Consider the following 24,790-nt stretch of genomic DNA (forward strand, 5'->3'; position numbering starts at 1 on the left):
CCCCAGACTGTCACCCTAAAATGCCCTTCAGACTTGGAATTGAAGCTATTTTTCAGGTCACCTTTCAGCCAAATAATAGATTGACTTCTAGAATAAGCAGTATCACCTGTGAGTAATGTGCTCCCTGAAACAATTAGCTACATGAGACCAAACAGTGAACATTTACCCAAAAGCAAAATGAGTAGGCAAGGAGGGGTAGGGAAGCTAGATCAATGGAAACAGATCAAGCAGAATGGAAATAATGAGAATGCTGACACATTGTAAAAATTGTAACCAATGGCATGGAACAATTTTTGTAAAAATTGTTAAAGGGGAACAGGATTTGTTTTGTGAACTTTCATGTAAAACACAATAAAATGTTATTTAAAAAATGCATGAAAAGATATTTGATGTCTTTAATGAATAGGAAAATGAAGCTTAAAATTACAAGAACCCATTTTTAACTTACCAGATTGACAAAAATTAAAAAAACTTGGTAATGCTCCCTGTTGTCAAGGATGTAGGGAAAAGTGCAGTCATGTTACTGGTGGAAATGTAAATTGGTGCTGTCATCTTGGAGGGTAATTTGGCAGTACCTATTAAGCACCTGACTGCTAACCAAAAGGTTGGAGGTTTGAACCCACCTAGAGGCGCTTCAGAAGAAAAGCCTGGTGACCTGCTTCCAAAAGGTCACAGCCTTGAAAACCCTATGGAGCACAGTTCTACTGTGCAACACATGGGTTCAACATGAGCCAGCATTGACTAGATGGCAACTGGTCTGGTTTGGTTATCAAAACATAAGGTGAGCATGTGTATTTTCATGGTAGTATTATTTGTAAGGCAAAGATTAGAAACAAAAGGTTGCTCACTAAGAGAACAGGTGAGTTATGATCTCTATCCACTGCAATATCTTGCAGCTGTTAAAAACAAAGGAGGTGCATCTGGATATGCTAACAGAGAGAATATCCATGTTGTGGTGGTCAGTGAAAAAAAAGCTAGTGCATTATTCTGTCTTTACAAAACAAGTCAGTATGGACGTGGCCATATTGTAAGTGCGTTGAGGAAGTCTGGAAGGCCACAGCCACACTGTGCAGTGGCTCCCTTCAGAGTGGGAAGGGGGTCTGAGAGTGGAACATGTTAATTTTAGCTTCTTCATAGTAGTTAAGAGCTACAGCTGCTAACCAGAAGGTCGGTAGTTTGAATCCACCAGCTGCTCCTTGGAGAGAGCCTATGGGGAAGTTCTACTCTGTCCGATGAGTTGGAATCGACTCGATGGCAACCAGTTTGGTTTTTGGTTGGCATTGTTTGCATTTCTTAAAACGATAAGCATATACTCTCAGTTGTAACTTCAAAACCCAGGAGGAAACAAACAAAAGACTAGACAGAGGGTCTAATGGGTTTTAAAAGTTTCTCTCTTCACTTTTTGGACAGTTTAAGTCCTAACACTTGTTTTTTTAAAAAGGGACATGATAGACAGTGTTTTTAACACACTGTTCTGTGCTTTTGTGTTTTGCTTCCATCATTTAATTGCTTAGTGTTAGGTGTTAAATCTAAAAAAAATAATAATTTAAGGTATTTATCTTTTGGCATTATTGAATACTTGCAATGGATGCTCATTATCAAATAAATTAACATTTAGGTTGAAAAGGTGTCCTAGACTTCTCTGAACTGATCTAAAACTATATATGCTGTGAGATGAGACTTGTGATACAACCTTATCTCTGTCAGTTTGTCCTACTGTGGTGACTTCCATGGTGTGATGCTGGAAGCTAAGCCACAGGTATTGCAAATAGAACGATCTAAGTATGTTTTAAATAACAATTTAATAATAAAATTTTGGAAAGTTAATGTTACTAAGGGAGCCAGAACATTTATTTGATAGCTGCTGTCTGAATCAAATTAAAGGATAAAATTTTCAGTAGTACAGGCAATAAGTTATGCAATACCCACTAATAATGCTTAGTACTTTTCAAAGCATTATACAGCATTAATTAATCCTTACAACACTCTTACAAATGTAGGTCAATATCATTATCCCTGTTTTTGTAGGTGGGGAAATTGAGGCATAGAGGCTAAATGATTTGGAGTAAGTTTGTCACAGCAGGATTAGAAAGAAAGCATTCTTGGCTCAGAGCCCAGCATTCAGAACAGTGGGACCACACCTTTTTTCAGCAGACTTAATCTTTGTGTTTTTGATTTAAAACATTATTACTCATTAAACCAGATTGAGGTCATCTCTACATCAAAATTTAAAAACAAAAAGTTTGATACTATTTAAAAAAAAAAAAAAGCCAAACCCACTGCCTTCGAGTCAATTCTGTTATGACTTATAGCGACCCAGTAGGACAGAGCAGAATTGCCCCATAGGGTTTCCAAGACTGTCACTTTAATGCAAGCAGACTGCCACATCTTTCTGCCACGGAGTAGCTGGTGGGTTCAAACTGCCGACCCTTCATTTATCAGCTGAGTGCTTAACCACTACGCCATCAAGGATCCTTGACTGCTACCAATAACCACTTAAAAAAAAACATTTTTCTCTTGCATAGCTTTTTTACACTCTGTTGTCCTAGTCTTTTTCATTGTCTCCTCATTGGGAAATTACTAAAATTTCTAGCCTTGACTTTATTTTTATTCTGGGACCTTACTCAGTGACTTTAACTTTCCTTTCCATTTAGAAAATTCCAGAATAGTTTTCATATAGCTCACCTCCTTTCCTTTATTTCTAGCTACCAGTGAGACATATCTACCCAGACATTTTTCCCCTAAAATCCCACTGTGTCTAAAATTCAGCTTGTTAACCTTAAAACTTACTCCTCTTCTAGACTAACCTGTTTCTAAGTATGTTTCAATCCAAGTCCTGCCCCTAAAACTAGGATAAACCAGGTGGGAACAAGTCTGGGTAAGGTGTTCCTAGGAACTAGGCGTGGCTGAGATATCATTGCCAGGGTGAGGAACCTGAATCACAGTCTAAGAAAGAGGAAGAGCCAGAGTTACAAACCAAGGGGCAAGGCAAACATGTAACAGGACATCCAGCATCCTGGTCAGTGGCTAGGAAAACTGAGGTGTGTGGGCTGAGTAGTTGAGGCGGTCGTTGTGAATGGAGGGAATGTACTGGTACCTTTCTGCCTGGCACAAGATGATGGAGGCGTGGGGCCTCCACGTTCAAAACAAGGGCCACTCTTCTGCAGTAACCATGTCCCCATCCTTTGGTGATCATTCTGGATTCTTCTTTCTTCCACACTTCTGCAGTTCATCAGCCCCACATACACTATTGATTCTTTCTTCAAAAGATTAGAATTATGTACATTTTTTACATTCCAACTTTATCTTCATCATCTCATTTCAAGTCCTTGATACTGAACATCAGGGTTATATGTTATTTTATTGCCATTCTAACAGGTCACTTTCATCAGATACTTCTCCACTCCTCTATCCCCGCCTCCCCCCTGCCCCACACCTCCCAGCTAATCTTGCAACAATTGTGATCTGTTGACTACTTTTACTATTTTCCTGGATTAGAAATTTTATTATTCTTCATTAGCTACCCGGTAAAAAAATGCCTGACTCCTAAGTTTGCTATTCAGAGACTTTCTTAGCGTGGTAGTGAGTCTCAGGACCAAACCAGATTACTCATTATTTCTCAGATAAGCCTTGCATCTGTCTGCCTAATCTATGCTTTTGTGTGTTGTTCCCTCTTCTCACACAGTCTGCACATGCCCTCTACTTTATAAGATATCATTTCTTTATTGTCATACTACAACATCTGCTGAACATCCATAGCCCTTTGTTTATGTTACTAAATTAACATTTACCACCAACTACTTCATGTTGTTGCTTCTGTAGCTTTTTAATATGCTATACTGGATTATAAACTATTTGATAGTAGAGACCTTATTTTATAAATCTTTGTATCCATGACCTACAGTAAAATGTCATATATAAAAGGTGCTCAAAGTGTTTGTGATGTTGAATGGATATTTAAATATCACAGGGCTGTCTGAGGTACAAATGACCCAGTGTTCCCTGTATTTCAGTCTTTTGTTATAATAGGTTCAATCCAAGCTTGAGGTCTTATTTTGAGACTTCCTCACCCTTTGACACAAACTTGATCATTGCTTAATTGTTTGGTTTAGTGCTGCATATTTTTAAAATGCTTGATCCTGCTAACATGCCATTGATTAAATGTGTTCACGTATATGCTCAAGTATTAACATGATACTGTGTCGGTGTCCCTGGACAAGGTACTGTGGAGCAATTCATTGTTTTATGCAATTTGAAAATTATCTAATGATTGGAGCACCAAATACAAGTAACCAGTGGTTTCCCTTAAATTTATGCTATTTAGTTGTCTTTGTTGTTGTACATTTTGAATAAAAAACTCATTGCTGTCAAGTCATTTCTGACATACAGCAACCCTTTGAGACACAGTAGAATTGCCCCATAGAGTTTCCAAGGAGCACCTGGTAGATTTGAACTGCTGACCTTTTCTTAGCAGCCATAGCTCTTATTGGTGGGTAGACATTCATCAGAAAGCCTATTGATAATAAATAGCAAGTGAACGTTGTAAGCTTATACCCAAGAAAGCTTCCCTTAGGCTCTTTGAGGTTTTTGTTTTTTGCTAGAGTATATCCATTTTAACTGTCTTGTTGGTGCCGTAGTATCATTTATCTTTGTTACAACTACAGCAGTGTCTTCTTTTCCTTATTTCTTTCTTCCCTGTCCTGTTTAGGGTTTATTTGCCCTCAGGTTTCCTATACTTCTCAAAACAATAAAAACAGTTGACTTCAGAAGCCAGGAAACTGCATAGTTAACTACCCTGGCAGAAGGTAAGTGTTTTGCAGATTTATTTAGTGACTAGTAATCTTTAAATCTAAAACATAGTTGTTTACTTTTCACAAGAGAAGATTATCAAAGTATGACAAATCATAGCGTCTTAGTCCAACTGTTTCTATTTTGCATGTTCCTTTCTCAAAATTTAGTCTATATGGTAACAGTTATTCTTAAGGCAAATAATGGCATAGTGGTTAAGTGCACTACGACTGCTAACCAAAAGTTTGGCCCACCAGGTGCTCCCTGGAAACTCTATGGGGCAGTTCTAATCTATCCTATAGGGTCGCTATGAGTTGGAATTGATTTGATGGCAACGAGCTTGATTTGGCTTTTATAGCGTGAATCATTTTGGAGGAGAGGCTTAAACTTTGAAACTTTTAAAAAATATAAATGGAAAACAAGATGTGGCTCCCTGGAATCTTCTCATCTCTCCATTCTCAAAATTCTAAATTTGTCATAGAGTCTCTCCCACAAGAGAACTGTCATCCTAAATTTAGGTTGAGCTCAGTTCAAAGCATGCTTCTTATTATCTCATGGAGATTAAGAGTTTGCAGAATGTTCTTAACTCCTAAGACTGTCATCAACTACCTCATAAAATTAAAATAAATTTGTCAAAGTTAAAAAGATATTTAAAAATAAATGAAAAATTAAATTATAGGCTTTTTTTGGTTTAGGTTTTTTCCTTCTTTTCATTTGGATAATTCTTTTTCCTATTCAGTATTCAGTAATAAGACAGTTTGCTATATGTATTTGTCATTCATTCATTCAGCCAATCATTCATTTTTCCCCTATGCGGCACCACAGTTTGGCAGATGCGACTTTTGTCCCTGTTCTAAGCCATGTGCCTTCGGTTTCGTACCCCAGAGAAGTGCACTACGGCCCTCAGTGGGGCACCATCATCTCTGCTTACTTTGTGAAGCCCCCCTGAATGATCCCACTGCCTTTCTAATTCCTGCCCTCACCCCCCTCTTGAAATTCAGAATACAGCACACTTCTGAAATGCTTCTCTTCCCCCCTTCACAACAACTATTTGTGCACTAATACAGTATTTGAATAATACAAGCTCAGTCTTGACTACTTCCTCCAGGCAGATTTTTTTATACCAGGAAATTACCAGCATTCCTTTTAACTGGTGGCGTTCTTGAGTAAGATGCAAGACATTTCAAGGTCTGCGCCTTTCAGAAAATCTGCACAGTAGAAAGATGGCAATACATCGGCAGGGCTAAAAAGGATATTGATTTGGTCCCCTCCCACCCCGCCCATCTAGTTAGTATAGATTTTGCAGATTTGTTTTACTTACTTTGTTAATTCCCTTTAATTTTATATGGTCTTACTAGCAGATACTTGAAGTTTAGGGCAAAAGAAGGGTAAATAACTCATATTTTGCTATCTTTTGCCCACCTTGCACAACCCTTTGCAAAGCCCTCTCCTTAATCACATGTATTTTGGGGAGTCTAAAAAAAAAAAAAAAAAATTTTTTTTTTTTTTAAACAGGAGTTGTCTCATAATGTTGATAAACAAATTCAATTACTTACTAATGGACATTGGCCATTTTAATTCTTCCTGCTTCACCCACTACTTGTTAGCTTGCTCTATCAACTGCTTATTGCTGCCATTTTCTGGGTGGTTTGAACCACTGCTTGTCCACCATGTCTGCTTTTGTTGGGTGCAGATCCTGTTTTGTCTGGTTACCACCACTCCAAATGAGTACATTAATCCCACGGGCTACCAGTTCTGCCTGCTTTCTGTTGGGCACCACCACCTGCAATTGCTTCTCTGCTCTTATACCATCCTCCCTGTGGGGCCACAGAAGAGTGTCTTTCTTCCCCCTTCGTCCTGTACTCTTTATTGGGAACACAGAGCAGGGTCGTTTGTATACCACAGCATTTTGAGAAATATCTTGTGCATTTTTTCTCAGACCTCTCACCGTCTTTGGAACCGGACATGAATCTTTGGGTGCAGAGCTGGAAGACAAGTCTAGGTCATAGAGTCTACAGTGTATTGTTCTCAGAATTTCCCCTTATGTCCAAATACAAAGGGCCAGGGGCTTTTAGCTTGGCATTTGAAGCTTTCAACAAAGCTTTTTTTGCTTATTCTCTTCAAACACCATAATTTATGAGTAGTTTGGGACTTTCAAGCTAAGTAGAGATATGGGCAGTGAACCTATCAGCTTTTAGTTAAAGGCCTTTCTGTCTCATAAAAATAGCCAAAGTGGATTTTAGACAAAACTGCAATCTACTTTCCATTGCTGTTATCAGGGAAAAGTTTAGAAAAATTTCATATTGCTGAATTCACTTAAACTGATTAATAGAGTTTCAGATACAATCTTCTTTTGATATGTAAATAAAGGTGTGGCTCTTTGGGTTTCATTTATAAAGCTTTATATTTGATTTGCATGATAAAACCTTTTTATGTAGATACAGACAGCTAACCTTCAGGCTAGTCTTCTGAAATTATCATAAATTCTAATTATTAGTATCTGAATAAACACTAAATCGAAGAATGTGATATTGTCTAGTAGTCTGGAAGCTGGTGACATTTGTTGCTTTGTGTCAGAGGCAGTGTGTATGTACCTGTTTCATTACATCCTTTCCTCCCTATTTAAATAAAATATTCACTCATCTGCATAAAAAAATCTGCATAGCCTGGTTCAAATACCACCTCCATGTAGTGATGTTTTTCCTTCACAAAACAAATATTGTACTTAGTACTTAATCACTCATTCACTTATTTATTTCACATTATGACTTTTGCGATGTAAGAACAGAGATAGTATTTGTTACTACAGTAGCAGGAACAGCAGCGGTAAGGTAACTGAGTGAGTAAAGGTCACTTCAAAACAGTCCTGGGGAAGGTACTTTATTATACCCATTTTATAGCAGGGGGTACTGAGAAGTTGAGTAATTTGTCCGAGTTAGCTAGTAAGCCAAGAAATCAGGGTAAGAAAGCAGGCAGGCAGAGTCTAGAATCCACACATTAAGCTAAATAGATGCAAAATAAGTATTTATTTAATTCATTAACTGATTTTTTTTTAAAAAAACAAAAATTCACTTATCCAAATGAGAACAGTACAGTTTACTTATTCTAATATATTGTTTGGGTTAAAAAAAAAAAAAAGGATAACTATAAAGTAATAATTTTGAAATAAGCCTCAGAAAGTCAACTGAAAGCAATTCCAAGGAACGCTGCTTTGAAATATTTTGAGTAATGGCAGCCTCCCAAGCTGACAGCTCTGAAAGATAATACTCAGTTGCTTTGAAGAATGACTACTTAGTTTAATTTCCCTGGTGCCCTACAACCTGCTGATGACAAACTGTGTGCTCTCCCATAGTAACGCCCCTAGTAACGCAGCCTGCCGGCTCTCCCCTCCACACCTGTGCACTGTGGCAGCCAGCTCCTGGTTTGAGCAGAGCATATTTAGGGATTGACGACGGTTCCTTCATTTCAGCTTTCAGCCCTGGTGGTGCAGCGGTTAAGCATTTGGCTGCTAACCACAAGGTCCACAGTTCGCATCCACCAGCTGCTTCTGGGAAACTCTATGGGGGAGGAGAGTGGTTCTACTCTGTCCCGTAGGTTCCCTATAGGGTTGCTATGAATGGAGTATAGGACTACTGTGAATTGAGTCGATGGCAGTGGGTTTGAGGTTTTTTGGTTTGTTTCCTTAGAACAAGGAGTGGAGTAAATTCAGATCAATCTAGAATTTACTATTGTTATTCCAAGCTGTTTCCGTCCTACCCGTTTCAGCTTCATCTTTCTATCACTTTTCCACCCCACACACACTGTTCCTTGGACATGCCATCCTTTTACTCCACCTGCTGCATCCCTCCCTCTCCTACCTCTCTATACTCAATTCAGTAAAGCACTGAGGCTGTGAGTACAGATCCCACTACCTGCTGGCTACGTGCCTTTTCTGTTCCTCAGTTTCCTCCTTTGGGGAGTAACGATGGTACTACTTCAAGGAATAGCTATGGGAATTAAATGAGTTAATTCCTATAAAATCCTTAGAGCAATGCCTGGCCCAAGTAAGTGTTTAATAAGCTATCTGTTGCTGTTGTCATCATTCTTTTCTTCATTATCATCTAACTAGTGTAATCCTATGCATTTTTGAAGTCCCACTAAAATTTCACAACTTCTCTGTAGCTGTCTTATAACCCTGCTGTTCCAGGCAGGGTTGAACCCCCTCTTCTGTAGAGTCCTTGGGTAATGGAACTTTTAACATGCTTGGCTGCTAACTGGAAAGTTGATGGTTCGAGTCTACTCAGAGGTGCCTCAGTCTACTTCCAAAAAATCAGCTATTGAAAACCCTGTGAAGCAGAGTTCTACTCTGACACACATGGGGTCACCATGAGTCGGAATGAACCCAACAGCAACTAGTTGGTGGGTTTTGTGCAGCCATGGCTACATTGTTCACTCTACTATTTGAATTCTTACTACATTGAATTCTAGTTAGTTGATCTGTTTCTTGATGACTGTAAGTGTGCTTCAGATGTAAAGGTGAAGGAAGCACAAAGGAAGTTTGTACTATATATAAAATTATATTTTGATTATTTTGAATCAAAAGGAATCAAATGGTTTACCCATATGAATGTTGTTGCTGTTAGGTGCTGTCGAGTCGATTCTAACTCATAGCGACCCTATGTACAATAGAACGAAACATTGTCCTGTGCCATTCTTACAATCGTTGTTGTGCTTGAAACCATTGTTGCTGCCACTGCGTCAGTCCATCTCATTGAGGGTATTCCTCTTTTTCGTTGACCCTCTACTTTACCAAGTATAATGTCCTTCTCTAGGGACTGGTCCCTCCTGATAACATGTCCAAAGTATGTGAGACCAAGTCTCTTCAACCTTGCTTCTAAGGAATGTTCTGACTATACTTCTTCCAACACAGATTTGTTCCTTCTTCTAGAAGTCCATGGTATGTATATATTTTTCGCCAGCACAATAATTCAAAGGCATCAATTCTTCTTTGGTCTTCCTTATTTATTGTCCATTTTTTACATGATTTGAGGCACTTGAAAACACCATGGCTTGGTTCAGGCACACCTTAGTCCTTAAAGTGACATCTTTGCTTTTTAACACTTTAAAGACGTCTTTTGCAGCATATTTGCCCAATGCAATGTGTTGTTTAATTTCTTGACTGCTGCTTCCATAGGTGTTGATTGTGGATCCAAGTGAAATGAAATCCTTCACAACTTCAGTATGTGCCGATGTTCTTCATGTTGCTTATTGGCCCAGTCGTGAGGAGTTTTGTTTTCTTTATGTTGAGGTGTAATCCATACTGAAGGCTGTAGTCTTTGATCTTCATCAGTAAGTGCTTCAAGTCCTCTTCACTTTTAGCAACCAAGGTTGTGTCATCTGTACATCTCAATGAATAGTATGGATACATTTTATAGTCATCCCCCTATGTTAAAGAAACTTAGGGCTTTTTCTTCATCTCCAACAAACTTCTTTTCTTGTTCATTCAGAAGTTTACTGGAAGGAACATTTCTTTTATGATCACTCTAAAAAATGCTAGTAGTTTAAATTACTCTATGAATTTCCAATGTATAATATAGTATACATACTATATAGTAATATAGTATACAGTATAATACTATGGTGCTCCTTAGAAGGGAGAATGTGAGAACGTGTTACCAGGAGGGACCAGTCTCTGGAGAAGAACATCATGCTTGGTAAAATAGAAGGTCAGGAAAAGAGAGGAAGACCCTCAATGAGATGGGTTGACGCATCAGCTGTGTCTTAGTTATCTAGTGCTGCTATAACAGAAACATCACAAGTGGATGGCTTTAACAAAGAGAAATTCATTCTCTCACAGTCTGGGAGGCTAGAAGTCCAAATTCAGGGCACTGGCTCTAGGGGAAGGCTTTTTCTTTCTCTCTGCTGTGGGGGGAAGGTCCTTGTCATCAGTATTCCCCTGGTCGAGAAGCTTCTCAGCATAGGGACCCCAGGTCCAAAGGATGCGCTATGCTCCTGGTGCTTCTTTCTTGGTGGTATGAGGTTCCCCTGTCTCTGCACACTTCTCTCTTTAATGTCTCAAAAGAGAATTATTTAAGACGCAACCTAATCTTTTAGATTGAGTTCTGCCTCATTAACATAACTGACTCTAATCCCACGTCATTAACATCATAGAGGTTGGATTTACAACACAGAGGAAAATCACATCAATGAGAAAATGGTAGACAGTTACACAATATTGGGAATCATGGCCTAGCCAAGTTGACATGTATTTTTTGGGGACACAATTCAATCCATAACAGGCTACAACAGTGGGCTCAAACATAGCAACAATTGTGAAGATGGCACAGGACTGGTCAGTGTTTCGTTCTGTTGCACATAGGGTCACTATGAGTCAGAATTCACTTGACAGCAACTAACAACAACAAAAACATAGTATACACATAGTGTACCAAAACCCGCTGCCATCAAGTCAATGCCGACTCATAGTGACCCTATAGGGCAGAGTAGAACTGCCCCAAAGAGTTTCCAAGGAGCACCTGGTGGATTTGAACTGCTGACCTTTTGGTTAGCAGCCGTAGCACTTAACCACTATGCCACCAGGGTTTTCTTATAATAATAATTTTAAAAAGTACTACAAATATTTCCAAGCAAACACCTTAAAGTTATATAGGTTACTTTCAAATTTTTGTAAAAAAATTTTTTTTTCTGATTCAGATCCACCTTCTCCCAATTAGGCCAAATTGAAGAAGTTCTATTTTATAGAAAAAAATCCCAAAAGCATCCATCACTAGCTTGTGCTATTATAATTGGGAGGAGCTATAAGATACATATATATCTATATAGGCTGCTAACCAAAGGGTCAGCAGTTCGAATCCGCCAGGCACTCCTTGGAAATTCTATGGGGCAGTTCCACTCTGTCCTGTAGGGTCGCTATGAGTCGGAATCGACTCGATGGCAGTGGCTTTGGTTTTTTTGGTTTATATATATACATATATATATATATATTTTATGCAGTTAGAATAAAATACCGGATCTATCATGGCATGCAGATAAACAAGCTAATCTAGGAAACCTGCATGCCAATGTGGTTTCACACAGTTTGCTTTTAAGTAAATATGTTTCTTACTATAGTAACTATATACTGTTTACCTTGCAAGTTTCCACTTTAGTTAGCCTATTTGTATGTGAGAGATTGTAAATATTTGCTTTGTATATTGAAAATGCACTACAAAATGTGTTTATACATCATAACTATCTAACAGATGTTTCCCTTCCTTAAAAATATAAGTTTAAAAAAATGCTCATATACCAAATAATTCTAAATATACTCAGAGCCTTAAAAACTAAACATATGCTATTGAAAACCTAAATATATATATTCTTACTATCACATTTCTCAGTGTGATAGAATACTAAATCTAGAAAAAAAGTGCATTTTTTTCCTTTTTTTAGAGTTTATATTTGGAAGGTTAATCAAGGATACATTAAAATGTGTTTATTCTAATGGATCATACCTCAAATATCAGTAGTGGCAAATGACTCTGCTGTTCCTAAGGATTTTGATTTTATTGGTAATCCTAATAGAAGGTAATTAATTGGCACCTCTTTTTACTTATTTTTAAATAGGACGGAGATTTCTGCCATCAGATGTCTTTCTGCTTGACTGAACTGCACTTGTGGTCTTTGAAGAATACCCTACATATTGGGGGTAAGTAAATTCTGGATTAATTTCAACATTCTTTAAGTTTAAGTTACAACATTATAAATAAGTCTTAGCAAAGGCTACACCGTGGGTTCACCAATAGGAGTGGCATTATTTTCTTCATAGTCAATGAAAAATTGGTTAACAGAACATAATTCCTTTTAGTCACTCTGATTAACTTATTTTTTCAGATCGAGTCAGAGTTCCTGTTTTGAAAATGAACTTTGAAAATTAAATTATTTATTAATATTTGTTTCCTTTGAAGATATGCACGTGTCCAATTTTTTTCTCCTGGGACTGTCCATAGTAACTGATTTATATTTGTAAATGTCTGTAGGCCAGCAAATGAGAGAGGCATCTCTGTTTAATATTAAAATAACATTTCAAACATACAACTAAGATGTACATCATGTTTTTTGCATTTTACATTTTTGGGGAGGGTAGTAATTTCAGTGCTTTTCGGTGCTTAGTCATATTATAGAATAAAGTGTATTTTATTAGGAAATACATTTATGTTAAAATCTTTTATTCTTTATTATCTGAAGCAATTCTTGTGTTTAAGAGGAGGCATTCGTATGCCTTTAGCATGATTGCTAAGAAGATTGTTTCTCTTGGAAAGTATTTTTCTTTGTATCAGATAAATGGCATTGTATTTTCATTAAGTCTTATCTTCCTTAAAATGTATAAATGAACTTCCAGTTAAACAAGGTGGATTTAACACGTGTTTAGGCCCCAGGGTGGTGCAAATGGTTTGTTCTGAACTACTTACCTAAAGGTTGGCAGTTCAAACCCACCCAGCTCTGCTACAGAAGAAAGGTATGGCAATCTGCTTCGATAAAAGATTACAGGCAAGAAAACCCTAAGAAGCAGTTCTACTTTGTAACAGATGGGGTCACCATGAGTCAGAATCATCTTGACAGCAGTGGATTTTGTTTTTTTTTTTTACTTCCTTCCAAAACTCTTCTAAAATTAAATGAATTAAAATAAAGAAAGGGTAAACCCATGAGGACTAAGGGAATAAGAGAGGAGACAAGTGCAGTTGGGCAATTTTTGGAAGCTGGAAGGCAGAAGAAAGAATTACCAGAGCTAAAATATCTAAGTTTCAAATGCCTACAGAAGAGAATTCTACTGAAAGCCAGTTTATGCCTGAAAACTCTGTAAAGGTACAGAAATTTGAGGATCCCAATATTACAGGAAATGGGTATGTGGCATGAGGGTTCTAAGAAAGGGACTTGAAAGTTTGCATAAGAAGTAGTTAGACACCTCCCCTTCTATAAAAAGAAATATTTAATTATGGAGGCTGTAAACTTGGGTATACCAGGCCCAGTGGAAGAAGACAGGGGAGAAGCAATGAACTGAAAACAAGGATGAAGTGAAAGCCTGCATTCTAATGGGTGAGGGCCACTTAATCCTATTTGGTTCTGAGAATACCACAGCCAGTTGTTCACTTCCCAAGAAAGAAAGAGCTTGAAGGACTCATCTCTGGAGCAACTGCAGGCCCCAGAGAGAAGACCTATGTACACTGACATTTAAGAGGAGTCCTTCAATGAAATACCCAGGCTGATTAGTGAAACCCACCAGTTGACAAGCCCTCTTCATGTACACAGGAGCCCCTGGGTGGCGCAGATGGTTAAGTACTCGACTGCTAACCAACAGGTTGATGGTTTGAACCCACCCAGAGGTGCCTTGGAAAAAGGACCTGGCAGTCTGCTTCCAAACAGTCACAGCCTTGAAAATCCTATGGAGCAGTTCTACTCTGCCACGTATGGGGTTGCCTGAGTCGGAATCAATTTGACAGCAGTGGGTTTTATTCATGTACACAGAGCTTCTAATCAGCTTCCTAGTGCCTGGCTTTTAAATATTCACAGTGAGCAAAGGATCACCAAACATTTGAGGAATGTCTCCAAGAGGAAAGAGAACAAAAAAGTGGATAAAAGGATCTCTGAAGAAATAGATAACATAAAAAAAAAAAAAAAAATAGGAAGGAAAAAAAAGAAAAAGCCACAGACACTTAAGAAAAGATACTTGAAACAAGAATAGTAGTTTACATAGGAAATCTGGGGTGGAAAGGAGGAATGTGCTGTCACATTATAGGGAGAGCAACTAGGGTCAGTCACATAAAAATGTGCGTATAAATTTTTGTATGAGAAACTAACAAACTGTAAACTTTCACTTAAAGCACACACACAAAAAAATAGTAGTTTAAACAAAATAAAGAAACTTCAGAAGATTAACCTCTTGAAAATGAAAAATATGTAGCAGAGAAAGAAAATTAAAAACTCAAAAGAGTTAAATTCAGAAAATAGAAAAAAAGTGAGGGTATTTCACTGCTGTTGAAAATATAAATCGGTCCAACTACTTTAGAAAACATTTTGGCATTATCTAGCATAACTGGAAAACATTTTGGCATTACCTAGCGTAACTGGAGATGCACATAACCTATAACGTGTAGACCAATAATTCCATTCCTAGATAAATGCCCTAGCAAAAGCTGTGGCACTTGTGGTCCAGGAGACCAAAGTGTTCCTAACAGTACTGTTTGTAATATAGGAGACTAGAAACAACCCCGTGTCTGTCAGTAGCAGAATGGATAAATAAGTTTATACAACAGAGAAAGTGAATAAATTATAGCTGTTATGCAACAGCTTGATGAAGGCCAGAACCATAAAATTTGCCAAAAAATTAAAGAGTTGCATGAGAGTACAGATAGTATGATTACATTTAGAAGAAGTTAAAGAACAACAGGCAAAATTAAATGATATATCATTTAAGATTACAAACTTATATGGTAATACAATAAAGAAAATTAAGAGGAGTATAAACACAAAATTTAGTATAGTTCTGAGACGGGAGGGAATAGAATTAGGAAGGTCATGCAGAAGGCTTAAAAGTTTTGTTCTTTTTCATAAATTGGGAGATTTTTGTATTTTTTACCCTTATATATCTTCTTTTGTATTTTTAAACATTACATGTAGCCTTTTGTATTGATTCAATATTTAAAACAATTTTAAAGCATGCTAAGATAACATTATCAATATAACTCTTTTATTTAATAATGCGCATGCAGAAAAAAGACTCTAAGGACAGACGAAACCAAATCCGTTGCTAACTCATGACAACCCCATGTGTTACTGAGTAGAACTTTTCCATAGGGTTTTCTTGCCTGTAATCTTTACAGGAGTAGATTGCCAGGCCTTTTTGTCTGTGGTGCCACAGGGTGGGCTCAAACCACCAACTTTTAGGTTACTGGATGAGTGCAAACTGTTTGTACCACCCAGAGACCTAAGGAGAAACAATAAAATGTTATCAATAGCTGTCTCTGAACAGTGGAAGTGTGGTTCCTTTATCTTTTTTGTGCTTTCATTATTTTCCAAATTTTCTGTAATGAACATATATTATTTTTATAATCAGTAAAGTAATTATGTTGAAAATACGCATCAATAAAAAATCAATAGGATAGAAAAATGAAATGCAAGACAAAGATAAAAAAATCAAAAAGATAAGAATATTAGAGGCTCAATCTAGGAACTTTGATTTGAACTAGTAATTCCAGGAAAAGCAGCAAAGAGGACAGGTAGAAATTGTCAAAGAATTATTACTAGAAATTTTTATAGAATTAAGTAAATTAGTTTCTGTATTGAAAAGGCCCATCAAGTACCTAACACAGTGAATGAATAAAGATGTATATCAAGGCTCATCATTGTGAAATTTCAGAACACCAGATCCAAAAACTTTATAGCAAGAAAAAACTGGTTGCATACAAAGGGTTGAAGTCAGATTGACCTTGACCTTTTCAACACCACCGTTGGAAGCTATGAGGCAATGGAACAATGCTTTCAAAATTTAGAGGAAAATTATTGCCAAGCTAGTATTTTCTTTCCAGCTAGCTCATCAAGGGAATGTGAGAAGAAAATATAGACACTTTCATCTATGTAAATTCTCACCAAATTTACCCTCCCTTTCACAGTAAGCTATGAGACCATTATATCATGTTTTAGGCCAGTTATTCTGTACGTGTTCCTAAGTTTGGATTTTCTGAAGTTTCCTCACGATTAGATTTGGGTTATGCATGTTTGGCAGGAATATCCCAGAAGTGACTCTCTGTTCTCAGTGCATCCTCTCAGGTGGTACAGGTATTTGTCCCTTTACTGATGATGCTCACATGGACTTGAGTAAAGTGGTGTCTGCTAGGCTTCTCCACTGTAAAGTTGCTCCTTCCCTTTGTAATTAATAAGTATGTTGCAGAGAGTTACCTTGAAACTACGTAAATATCTTGTTCCTCATCAAACTTTACATATATTTATTATTTATTTTATCTCTATGTACTGTATACGATTTTATTCTATGCTTATGAGACCCATTAGTACCATTATTTATTTTGATGTTTATATTATCCTTGATGTGGCCAGTAGGACCCCGCTTGGGCTGGCTTCTCTTTCTTTTTGATATGTCCCTGACAATATTTGAGCACTTGTGTGCTTTCTGGTACAACAGATGCCTGGGCTCATATTATTCTTTCCCTGCCCCAGCCCTGGAATCAGCTACTTGTCTCAGGAGCTTGGTTCCTTTTAGAGGACAGTAGAACCTAGAAGTGAAGGTGTGCTCATTGCTCTTGGAGTATCGCTGCTCCCAGGCCCTCTCAGTGGACAGAGCTGAGGGAATATATGTATTCATGTGTGCATGTATACATGCACATTTACATCCACTTCTATATCTGTCTTTACATATTGAAAATCATACATTCAAACCGGTACCTCCAATTTCCAACCCACCACCACAGTGTTCATTCTAATTTCCTCCCTTTCTATATTCTCTGGCAGTGGGAAACCTGGGACTCCATTATCTTTAATTGATTTAGTCACTTAATCTATATGCAATCAATCTCCTGTCTCTGTTGCCACTCCCTCCCTGTGTGAGTGCTCTTCTCACCCCACACGGGCTCTGACCACCATGCTGGGCTTCCACCATATGTGGATGCCCTACTCACCTTGTTCAGTCTCTGACACCCTTTACCAGGCCATTGCCCCACGTGAATATCCCTGTCACTCTGCTGTGGTTTTGACACATCACACCAGCCAACTCTCTGCATAGACACCTTCCTCATCCAGCTTAAGCTCTGACCTCCATGTGGGGGAGGTCTCCTATGCAGAGACCTTCATCATCCAGCTTGGGCTCTGACCTCCATGTGGGGCAGCTCTCCTACGCAGATGCCTCCTTGTCCAGCTTGGGCTCTGACCTCCATGTGGGGCAGGCCTCCTATGCAGACACCTTCATCATCCAGCTTGGGCTCTGACCTCCATGTGGGGCAGGCCTCCTATGCAGATACCTTCATCATCCAGCTTGGGCTCTGACCCCCATGTGGGGCAGCTCTCCTACGCAGATGCGTCCTTGTCCAGCTTGGGCTCTGACCTCCATGTGGGGCAGGCCTCCTATGCAGAGACCTTCATCATCCCGCTTGGGCTCTGACCTCCATGTGGGGCAGGTCTCCTATGCAGACACCTTCATTATCCAGCGTGGGCTCTGACCTCCATGTGGGGCAGGTCTCCTATGCAGACACCTTCATCATCCTGCTTGGGCTCTGACCTCCATGGGGGGCAGGTCTCCTATGCAGACACCTTCATCATCCTGCTTGGGCTCTGACCTCCATGGGGGGCAGGTCTCCTATGCAGACACCTTCATTATCCAGCTTGGGCTCTGACCTCCATGTGGGGCAGGCCTCCTATGCAGATACCTTCATCAGCCAGCTTGGGCTCTGACCTCCATGTGGGGCAGCTCTCCTATGCAGACACCTTCATCATCCAGCTTGGGCTCTGACCTCCATGTGGGGCAGGTCTCCTATGCAGACACCTTCATCATCCAGCTTGGGCTCTGACCTCCATGTGGGGCAGGCCTCCCATGTAGACGCCCTCCTCGTCCAGCCTGGGTTTGGCAACCCCACTGTGGGCCAGATGCAGTAGGTCAGCTGTGTGCACAGAAGTCAGGGCCCCTGTGATCCTCGTGGCTCTTCTAGAATTGTGGTAATTTAGACACAATGGAATGATTATAGGTCGAAATATTATGATATGGGCCACTGCCTCTGTACATAGTGCCGTTGGTTCTTAGATTAAAAAAATCTTTTTTATTGAAGTATAACATATGTACCGAAAGGGTATGTTTAGAAGTATAAACAGTGATCCTAAGGATCTGTTTCAAACTGCAAATAGTAGTTATAATGGTAGTTTTAATTACTTCCCAGCTCAAGAAATAAAGTATTCTCAGTACCCTAGACCTGCCTTTTCCTAGTCACTCCTTGTTAGACATCATAAACTGCACTCTTTAAAATCACATGCTCCAATTAATGGCGTACTGAATAAAATACAGCTTCTGTAAGTGTACATGATTGGTTATTTTGAAAAACGATATTTGTGAAGTTAATTATAGGAATAATGTATTTTTTGGAGGTAGATCAGTCAGTTGAGGAAGTTTGGAGCCATCAGTCACTAGGGGGCAGCCTGTACTGCTGCCACGTCCTTAGAAACCGTTGTAGTTAGTCTCCTTTTGTTACTGAGAATTATTTTGCATGGAAGGAAATAAATGTTGCTTCAATGAAAGAGATATTTCATTATTCACAGATACAAAGAGAACAGACACAATAATTTTGTTTTCCTATAATTAAATTGCAAGAACCAATTCCTTGGTAAAATCACTCTAAACATCTTTGCTTCTTATGTCACCCCAGCAAAGAATCCAAATTTGAAGGGGTTTGGAAAGCTGTTTGAAATGAAACAGGTTTCAGATAATTTATCCATACTTCCCCTCATCCTCCATATTCTTTCCTGTAGATTTTCCCCAAGTGCCATAGGCTGGGAACTAGACCTTTGACCTAAATCAAAGGAGGAGGAAAAGCCACAATTCAGAATCCAACAGCTAGAGCATTTCCATCCGCTGATTTCATTTGGCATTGTTTAGTGACAGTTCCTTTGAATAATACTAGAGGAACTATGAAGGAGAAAACTTGGACTTCTTTTATTTCAGTACTTTAATAACATTTTCCTCATTCCATTACAGTTTTGTATGAATCTTTTCTCATTAGATTGATAAACTTTCTAGTCCCTGCATATCTCTAGAATAGATAAACCCATCTCCAGATGCTTCTGAGCTATTTCAATTCCAGTAGCATAAAGAGACTTTCTACCCTCCAGGCCGCACCTCCATGTAGTGTGGCCTGGCTTCTCATTCTCCTGAACTTTTCACCACAATTTGATGTTATTTTCTTCCTTCCTTTAGACAGAGACATCGGGACTTACCAGTATTATGACAAGAAAGAGCTACTAGGTAAAGTATAGCTATTCCACTGAACTAATTTTTATAAATGAAACATTTAAACTAGGAAATACTGACCATGAAAAATTGTTTTTATGAGCTTTAGATAAATTCTAGAATTTCAAGAAAAGTCACTTCAATCCTTTAGAAAAATGCTGAGTTTAATATCTGTTCAGTACCAAGTTAAGCAACATTGGGGAAATGCTGTAGAAGAACATGAAAAATTTCATTTTATTGCTGATCAGGTTGATAACTGGACAGTCTATTCATGTTTATTTATCTGTGTCCCAGTAGAGGGCATTGTTAATGCATGGGTCCCACTGATGCCGGCCTCCCAGATCCTCACCTGATATCTGAAATAGGCATTTCTGAGTGAATGATCAATTTTCTTTATCTGATTAATCCTATTAATCCTAGAAGTTTCATGATGGGCCAAAAGGTCTTTCTAGCTAGAGTTACTTCCTGTTTTGGTCTTTGTTGAAGTGAGGCTTGTGTGGGCATCCTGTGTGCTTAGCTTGGTGGTTAATAGGCTGACTTCATGGTTCTGATGACAGACTGAAGCAACTTTGCCTTCTAGGCTCGGTTGCAGTTCCCTTCCCTATCTGATGAGATTGGAAGCTTAGAATATTGGCCCACCTGTTGAGCTCTATAAGCCTTTCACTGCACATTTGGGAAATATCTCTATGAAATGAAAACATCCAAATTAGGGCAATGTTTTCAACTGTCCTTTTAAAAGTTTAGCAAAATTTGTTAATCTCAATATGTGTGTAATAATGTATTATACATGTTAATATTAAAAATATAAGGTATTATAATAAAAATAAATTCCACTGTTTTTCATTCTTTGCTTCTCTCCTTCACCACAATATCAGTGACAGAACATGGTAACTTAGAAGAAAAACAGAAGCTGGCAGAATGTAAGCTTACTTGATATTTTTTTCTAATTATTATGAAACTGGAATTTTAATAATCCTGAAGGTTCAGTCTTAACATTCTTCTTTCTGCACAAATAGGAAACCTTATTCCCACCAAATTTCTTGTAATTGCAAAACCCATTGTTTGAGTACATAAGCATAGTAAGTTTATATTCGTTAGGCCTTTCTAATTTAACTATTGAAACCTCTCTATTCTATTTTGGTCAGAAATGTGCTTATGTAAACATAAGCTTTCTTAATGAACTATATTTATATTATTTAATATATTTAAAATAAATATACCATACTTAAGTTCTGATGATAACATTTTATAATTCAAACTTTGCCTAAACTATTGAAAGTTTACCTATTTTAAGAAAATAAGATTTGTAATTATTAGTATTAGTATTTTATTTCCCCTAGTCTTTTCTGTTCCCAAATATGTAAATATATTACATATGTAATATGGTTACAATGTCATGTGATTTTAATGAACTTAAAATTAGAAATAAGACTTTATTTGGAACATACTTAGAGCTGAAATGACCACTTTTTACATTTTGAAAGGTCAAATTGACATGTTTAATTTTTAAAAATACTGTATTGTAGCTGTAATACAGATTTTAAAATTTGCATGTATGCTATAAGCGTTAGAAATTATGCTTATAGAACCAAATTAGTTGCCGAAATAAGGTATATAGCAATTCTACTGTCAAATTTTAATGTTATGTATTATATATATACACATACAATAAATATATATACATTTGTACACATGTATATATATGTACACAGACACGACTGTTATTTGGAATTTTTAAGAGAATTCAAAAATCATTTTCATGATGCACTGTATCACTGTAATGAGTTTAACACTCTATTAATTCTTTTAAACAGAACTGTCTTTAGTTTGTTTTAGGCTAACATTGAGAATACACCTCCTTCTCATTTATCAACTATCTCGTTATCAGACATTTCATTTATGACAATTGTAAAAAATATACTATTCGACTATTTTGCACATTAACAATGTACATCTGGCAGTAACGAACGCTGAGTGGGAGGCGAGAGTAATGCTGGCTATGATGGTTAAAGTTTTGTGTCAATCTGGCAGGGCCATGGTTCTCAGTGGTTTGGCAGTTATGTAATGATGTAATTTGGCAATTGTGTAATGATTTTTGTGATCTGATGTGGTCATCCTCCATTTTTGTATAACACTGGTTTTTGTATAATGACTTAGTCTTTGGAACCTAAACATCAATAAGCGAGGAGTGGTTCTATAGTAAATGATTTTATTTTTCAGTTAAGTTTGTTTAAAACAAAACAGAGCCTTATCGTTATTGAATTGTATATATTTTAGAAAGGAGTATTTTAAGTAAAAAAGCATACTATTGGTGCCTGATTTGTTAAAACTTGGATTTTCCTCAGATTTTTTTTTTAAATATGTAACTTTGAAGCTTAATTTTAAATTCCTCTATGTGTTATTTTTGTGTATTATTTCTTCATTATAGTCAGTTACTCCTGAGAATTTCAAGGTCTGAGAAGGCCACTGGCAAAATTTGTGATTTCTTTTGGATTGAAAGTTTAATTATTTACACAAACAGTTATTTCAATGGTATAGAGTAGGTCATTTACTGTTAAGTACTAGATTCACAGGCCTAGGAAACTCTTCCAGGGACTCTCTGAGCCTTGTTGGTTGTCATCATTAAATTATGATCAGAGAGATTGTTTTGTGGTAAGAATCCTGTTCCTATGACAAAGCCTTTCAAAAGGCTGTCATTTGATGATAGAAATGAAGCCCACTTCCTCTCAATTATGAAGGTGTTTTATTTTAATCTTCCTAAGTCACACTGCTACGTAGAGTTTCCTTTTTAAGTCGCGTTTAACTAACTGTAATACATGTTTTATTTGCCAGCACGAGATTATCCTTGGACGCTCAAAAACAGGCGCCCAGAAAAGCTTCGAGATTCACTCAAGGAGTTGGAGGTATCTTTTAAAAAGTTTTTCCCCCCAAAAAGCAACAAGCAAGTCTGTTTTAGAACATCTTTCACCAGCTTTAATTTTCATAAAGGATCAGCTCTCATGGTGACGATAGCTTTGCTTTTGTCTACTGAGGAGTTCCAAAACAGTTGCATCTTTGTGTGGCGTGCTGATCTTTTTTTTTTTTTTTTGCTTTCAAATCAGAAGCACTTTAACTGATAATGATAATGTGTATAGCCGACTGCACTCTCTCTTTTTCTGTTGTCCTTCAGGAGCTGATGCAAAACAGTCAGTGTGTGCTGAGCAAATGGAAGGACAAATATGTCTGTCAGGTAAAATGGTTTGACGTGCTTTTGCAGTGTTTAACCAGTGGAGCTGAAAACTATGCAGTAATTGGTATTCTTTTGTTATGATAGGTAATAGACAGATACTTTTTAGGAGCAGCTATTTCATAGCTTGAATTCTAGACATTCTAGAACTAACAGACAATCCGACTGAGGCAGCCTACCTCATTCATCGGTATGGCTGTACTGGCACCCTATAAATGCTGATAAAAATCTTTTCAGATGATATTCTTTGTTTGAATGTTGTCTGAAAGTTGCATTAGGTATTTACTGGAATAGATCTAATCATATTTTTGAATGAAGATGAAACCATAGGACAAACGGTTGTGTGGCCTGGCACTTCGGTGTTTGGGAATACCATGCTTACGGAGGTCAACAAGCAGACTAGAGTTACACCTAATATGACAAGACCTTTGGTCTTGGATTTTGAACCTTTAACCCTGTGCTGCTTCATACGGTGGCCACTAGTCATATGTGGCTATTTAAATAAAAATTAAATAAAATGACAGGAAAGTTTTAAAAAGATAAGAAGATAGAAACAAAAAAGAAAACGTTTTTAAAAGTTAAATAAAAAGAAAAGCTCAGTTTTCCAATTGCCCTGCTCACATTTTAAGAGCTCAGTAGCTACATTTTATAGTACTGGACTGTGCAGATAGAACTTATCTATCATATAGAACATTTCCATCACAGAATGTTCCACTGGAGAGCACTACCAGGGTCTAGACAGAGTGAGCTAAATATTGAATGGGCCTTGGTTCAGAATTTAATAAGGACCTAATTATTGTCTGTTGGTCACAACATAATGGATAAAAGCCTCAGCTTTGCTGATTCTAAACCCAAAAGCCATCGCCACTGAGTCGATTCCAGCTCATAGTGACCCTATAGGACGGAGTAGAACTGCTCTATGGGGCTTCCAAGGAGCGCCTGGTGAATTCAAACTGCCAACCTATCAGTTAGCTGCTGGACCCTTAACCACTACACCACCAGGGTTTCCAGCTTTGCTGATAGATTTAGAAAATACTATTTGTCTAGAAAAATTTCATTTGCTTATGATAAAAAGAATAATCATAAGTTATAGTCTATTCAGGAGGTCCCTGGGTGGTGCAAATGGTTTGCACTTGACTACTAACCTAAAGGTTGGCAGTTCAAACCTACCCAGTGGCATCACATAAGAAAGTCTTTGCAATCTGCTTCCATAAAGATTCCCGAAAACCAAACCAAACCCAGTGCCGTCGAGTCGATTCCGACTCATAGCAACCCTATAGGACAGAGTAGAACTGCCCCATAGAGTTTCCAAGGAGCGCCTGGCAGATTCGAACTGCTGACCCTTTGGTTAGCAGCTGTAGTGCTTAACCATTACGCCACCAGAGTTTCCTCCATAAAGGTTACAGCCAAGAAAATCAGTGGAGCAGCTCTACTTTGTAACAATGGGGTCGTCATGAGTCGGAATCAAGTTGATGGCAACTGGTTTTTTTGTTTGTTTTATATTCTGTTCATCAGTGTAATTGAAGTTGTATCAGTACTACTAATAATTATTACAGTTTTCTGGAATTAGATTTCCTGTATGAATTTAAATTTTTATTTGTTTACAATGTGACATTTTGTATCTAACCATTCTTGTTTGAACTTTAGGCTGGTAGTTCTCTTCAGAAATCTAGAACATCAAATTTGTAGTAATTATAAGCATATCTAGTTTGTTAGGTTTATATGAATATAGACAGTCATTTTAGTGGACTGTAGGTTTCCCTCAGGAGTCCCTGAGTGGTGCACATGGTTTTCAC

At 37.8% G+C, this 24,790-nt stretch overlaps 1 protein-coding gene across 14 annotated transcripts in view; it reads left to right on the top strand.

Moving 5' to 3' along the window:
* The window catches only part of WDPCP (WD repeat containing planar cell polarity effector), a 399,715-nt gene that overhangs the window by 76,038 nt on the left and 298,887 nt on the right, over positions 1-24,790 (top strand). For all 14 annotated transcript variants that reach the window (XR_007513554.1, XR_007513555.1, XM_049856218.1 and 11 more), the window contains exons 2-6: positions 12,394-12,475; positions 19,736-19,783; positions 20,644-20,688; positions 22,601-22,671; positions 22,938-22,997. Coding sequence is in view for 12 of the 14 variants with exons in the window: in XM_049856218.1 (XP_049712175.1) it covers positions 12,415-12,475; positions 19,736-19,783; positions 20,644-20,688; positions 22,601-22,671; positions 22,938-22,997 (285 nt within the window). In the remaining 2 variants the exon portion in view is untranslated. The remainder of the gene's footprint in view (positions 1-12,393; positions 12,476-19,735; positions 19,784-20,643; positions 20,689-22,600; positions 22,672-22,937; positions 22,998-24,790) is intronic.

The sequence above is a fragment of the Elephas maximus genome, chromosome 17, assembly GCF_024166365.1.
Source record: "Elephas maximus indicus isolate mEleMax1 chromosome 17, mEleMax1 primary haplotype, whole genome shotgun sequence".
Taxonomy (NCBI): domain Eukaryota; kingdom Metazoa; phylum Chordata; class Mammalia; order Proboscidea; family Elephantidae; genus Elephas; species Elephas maximus.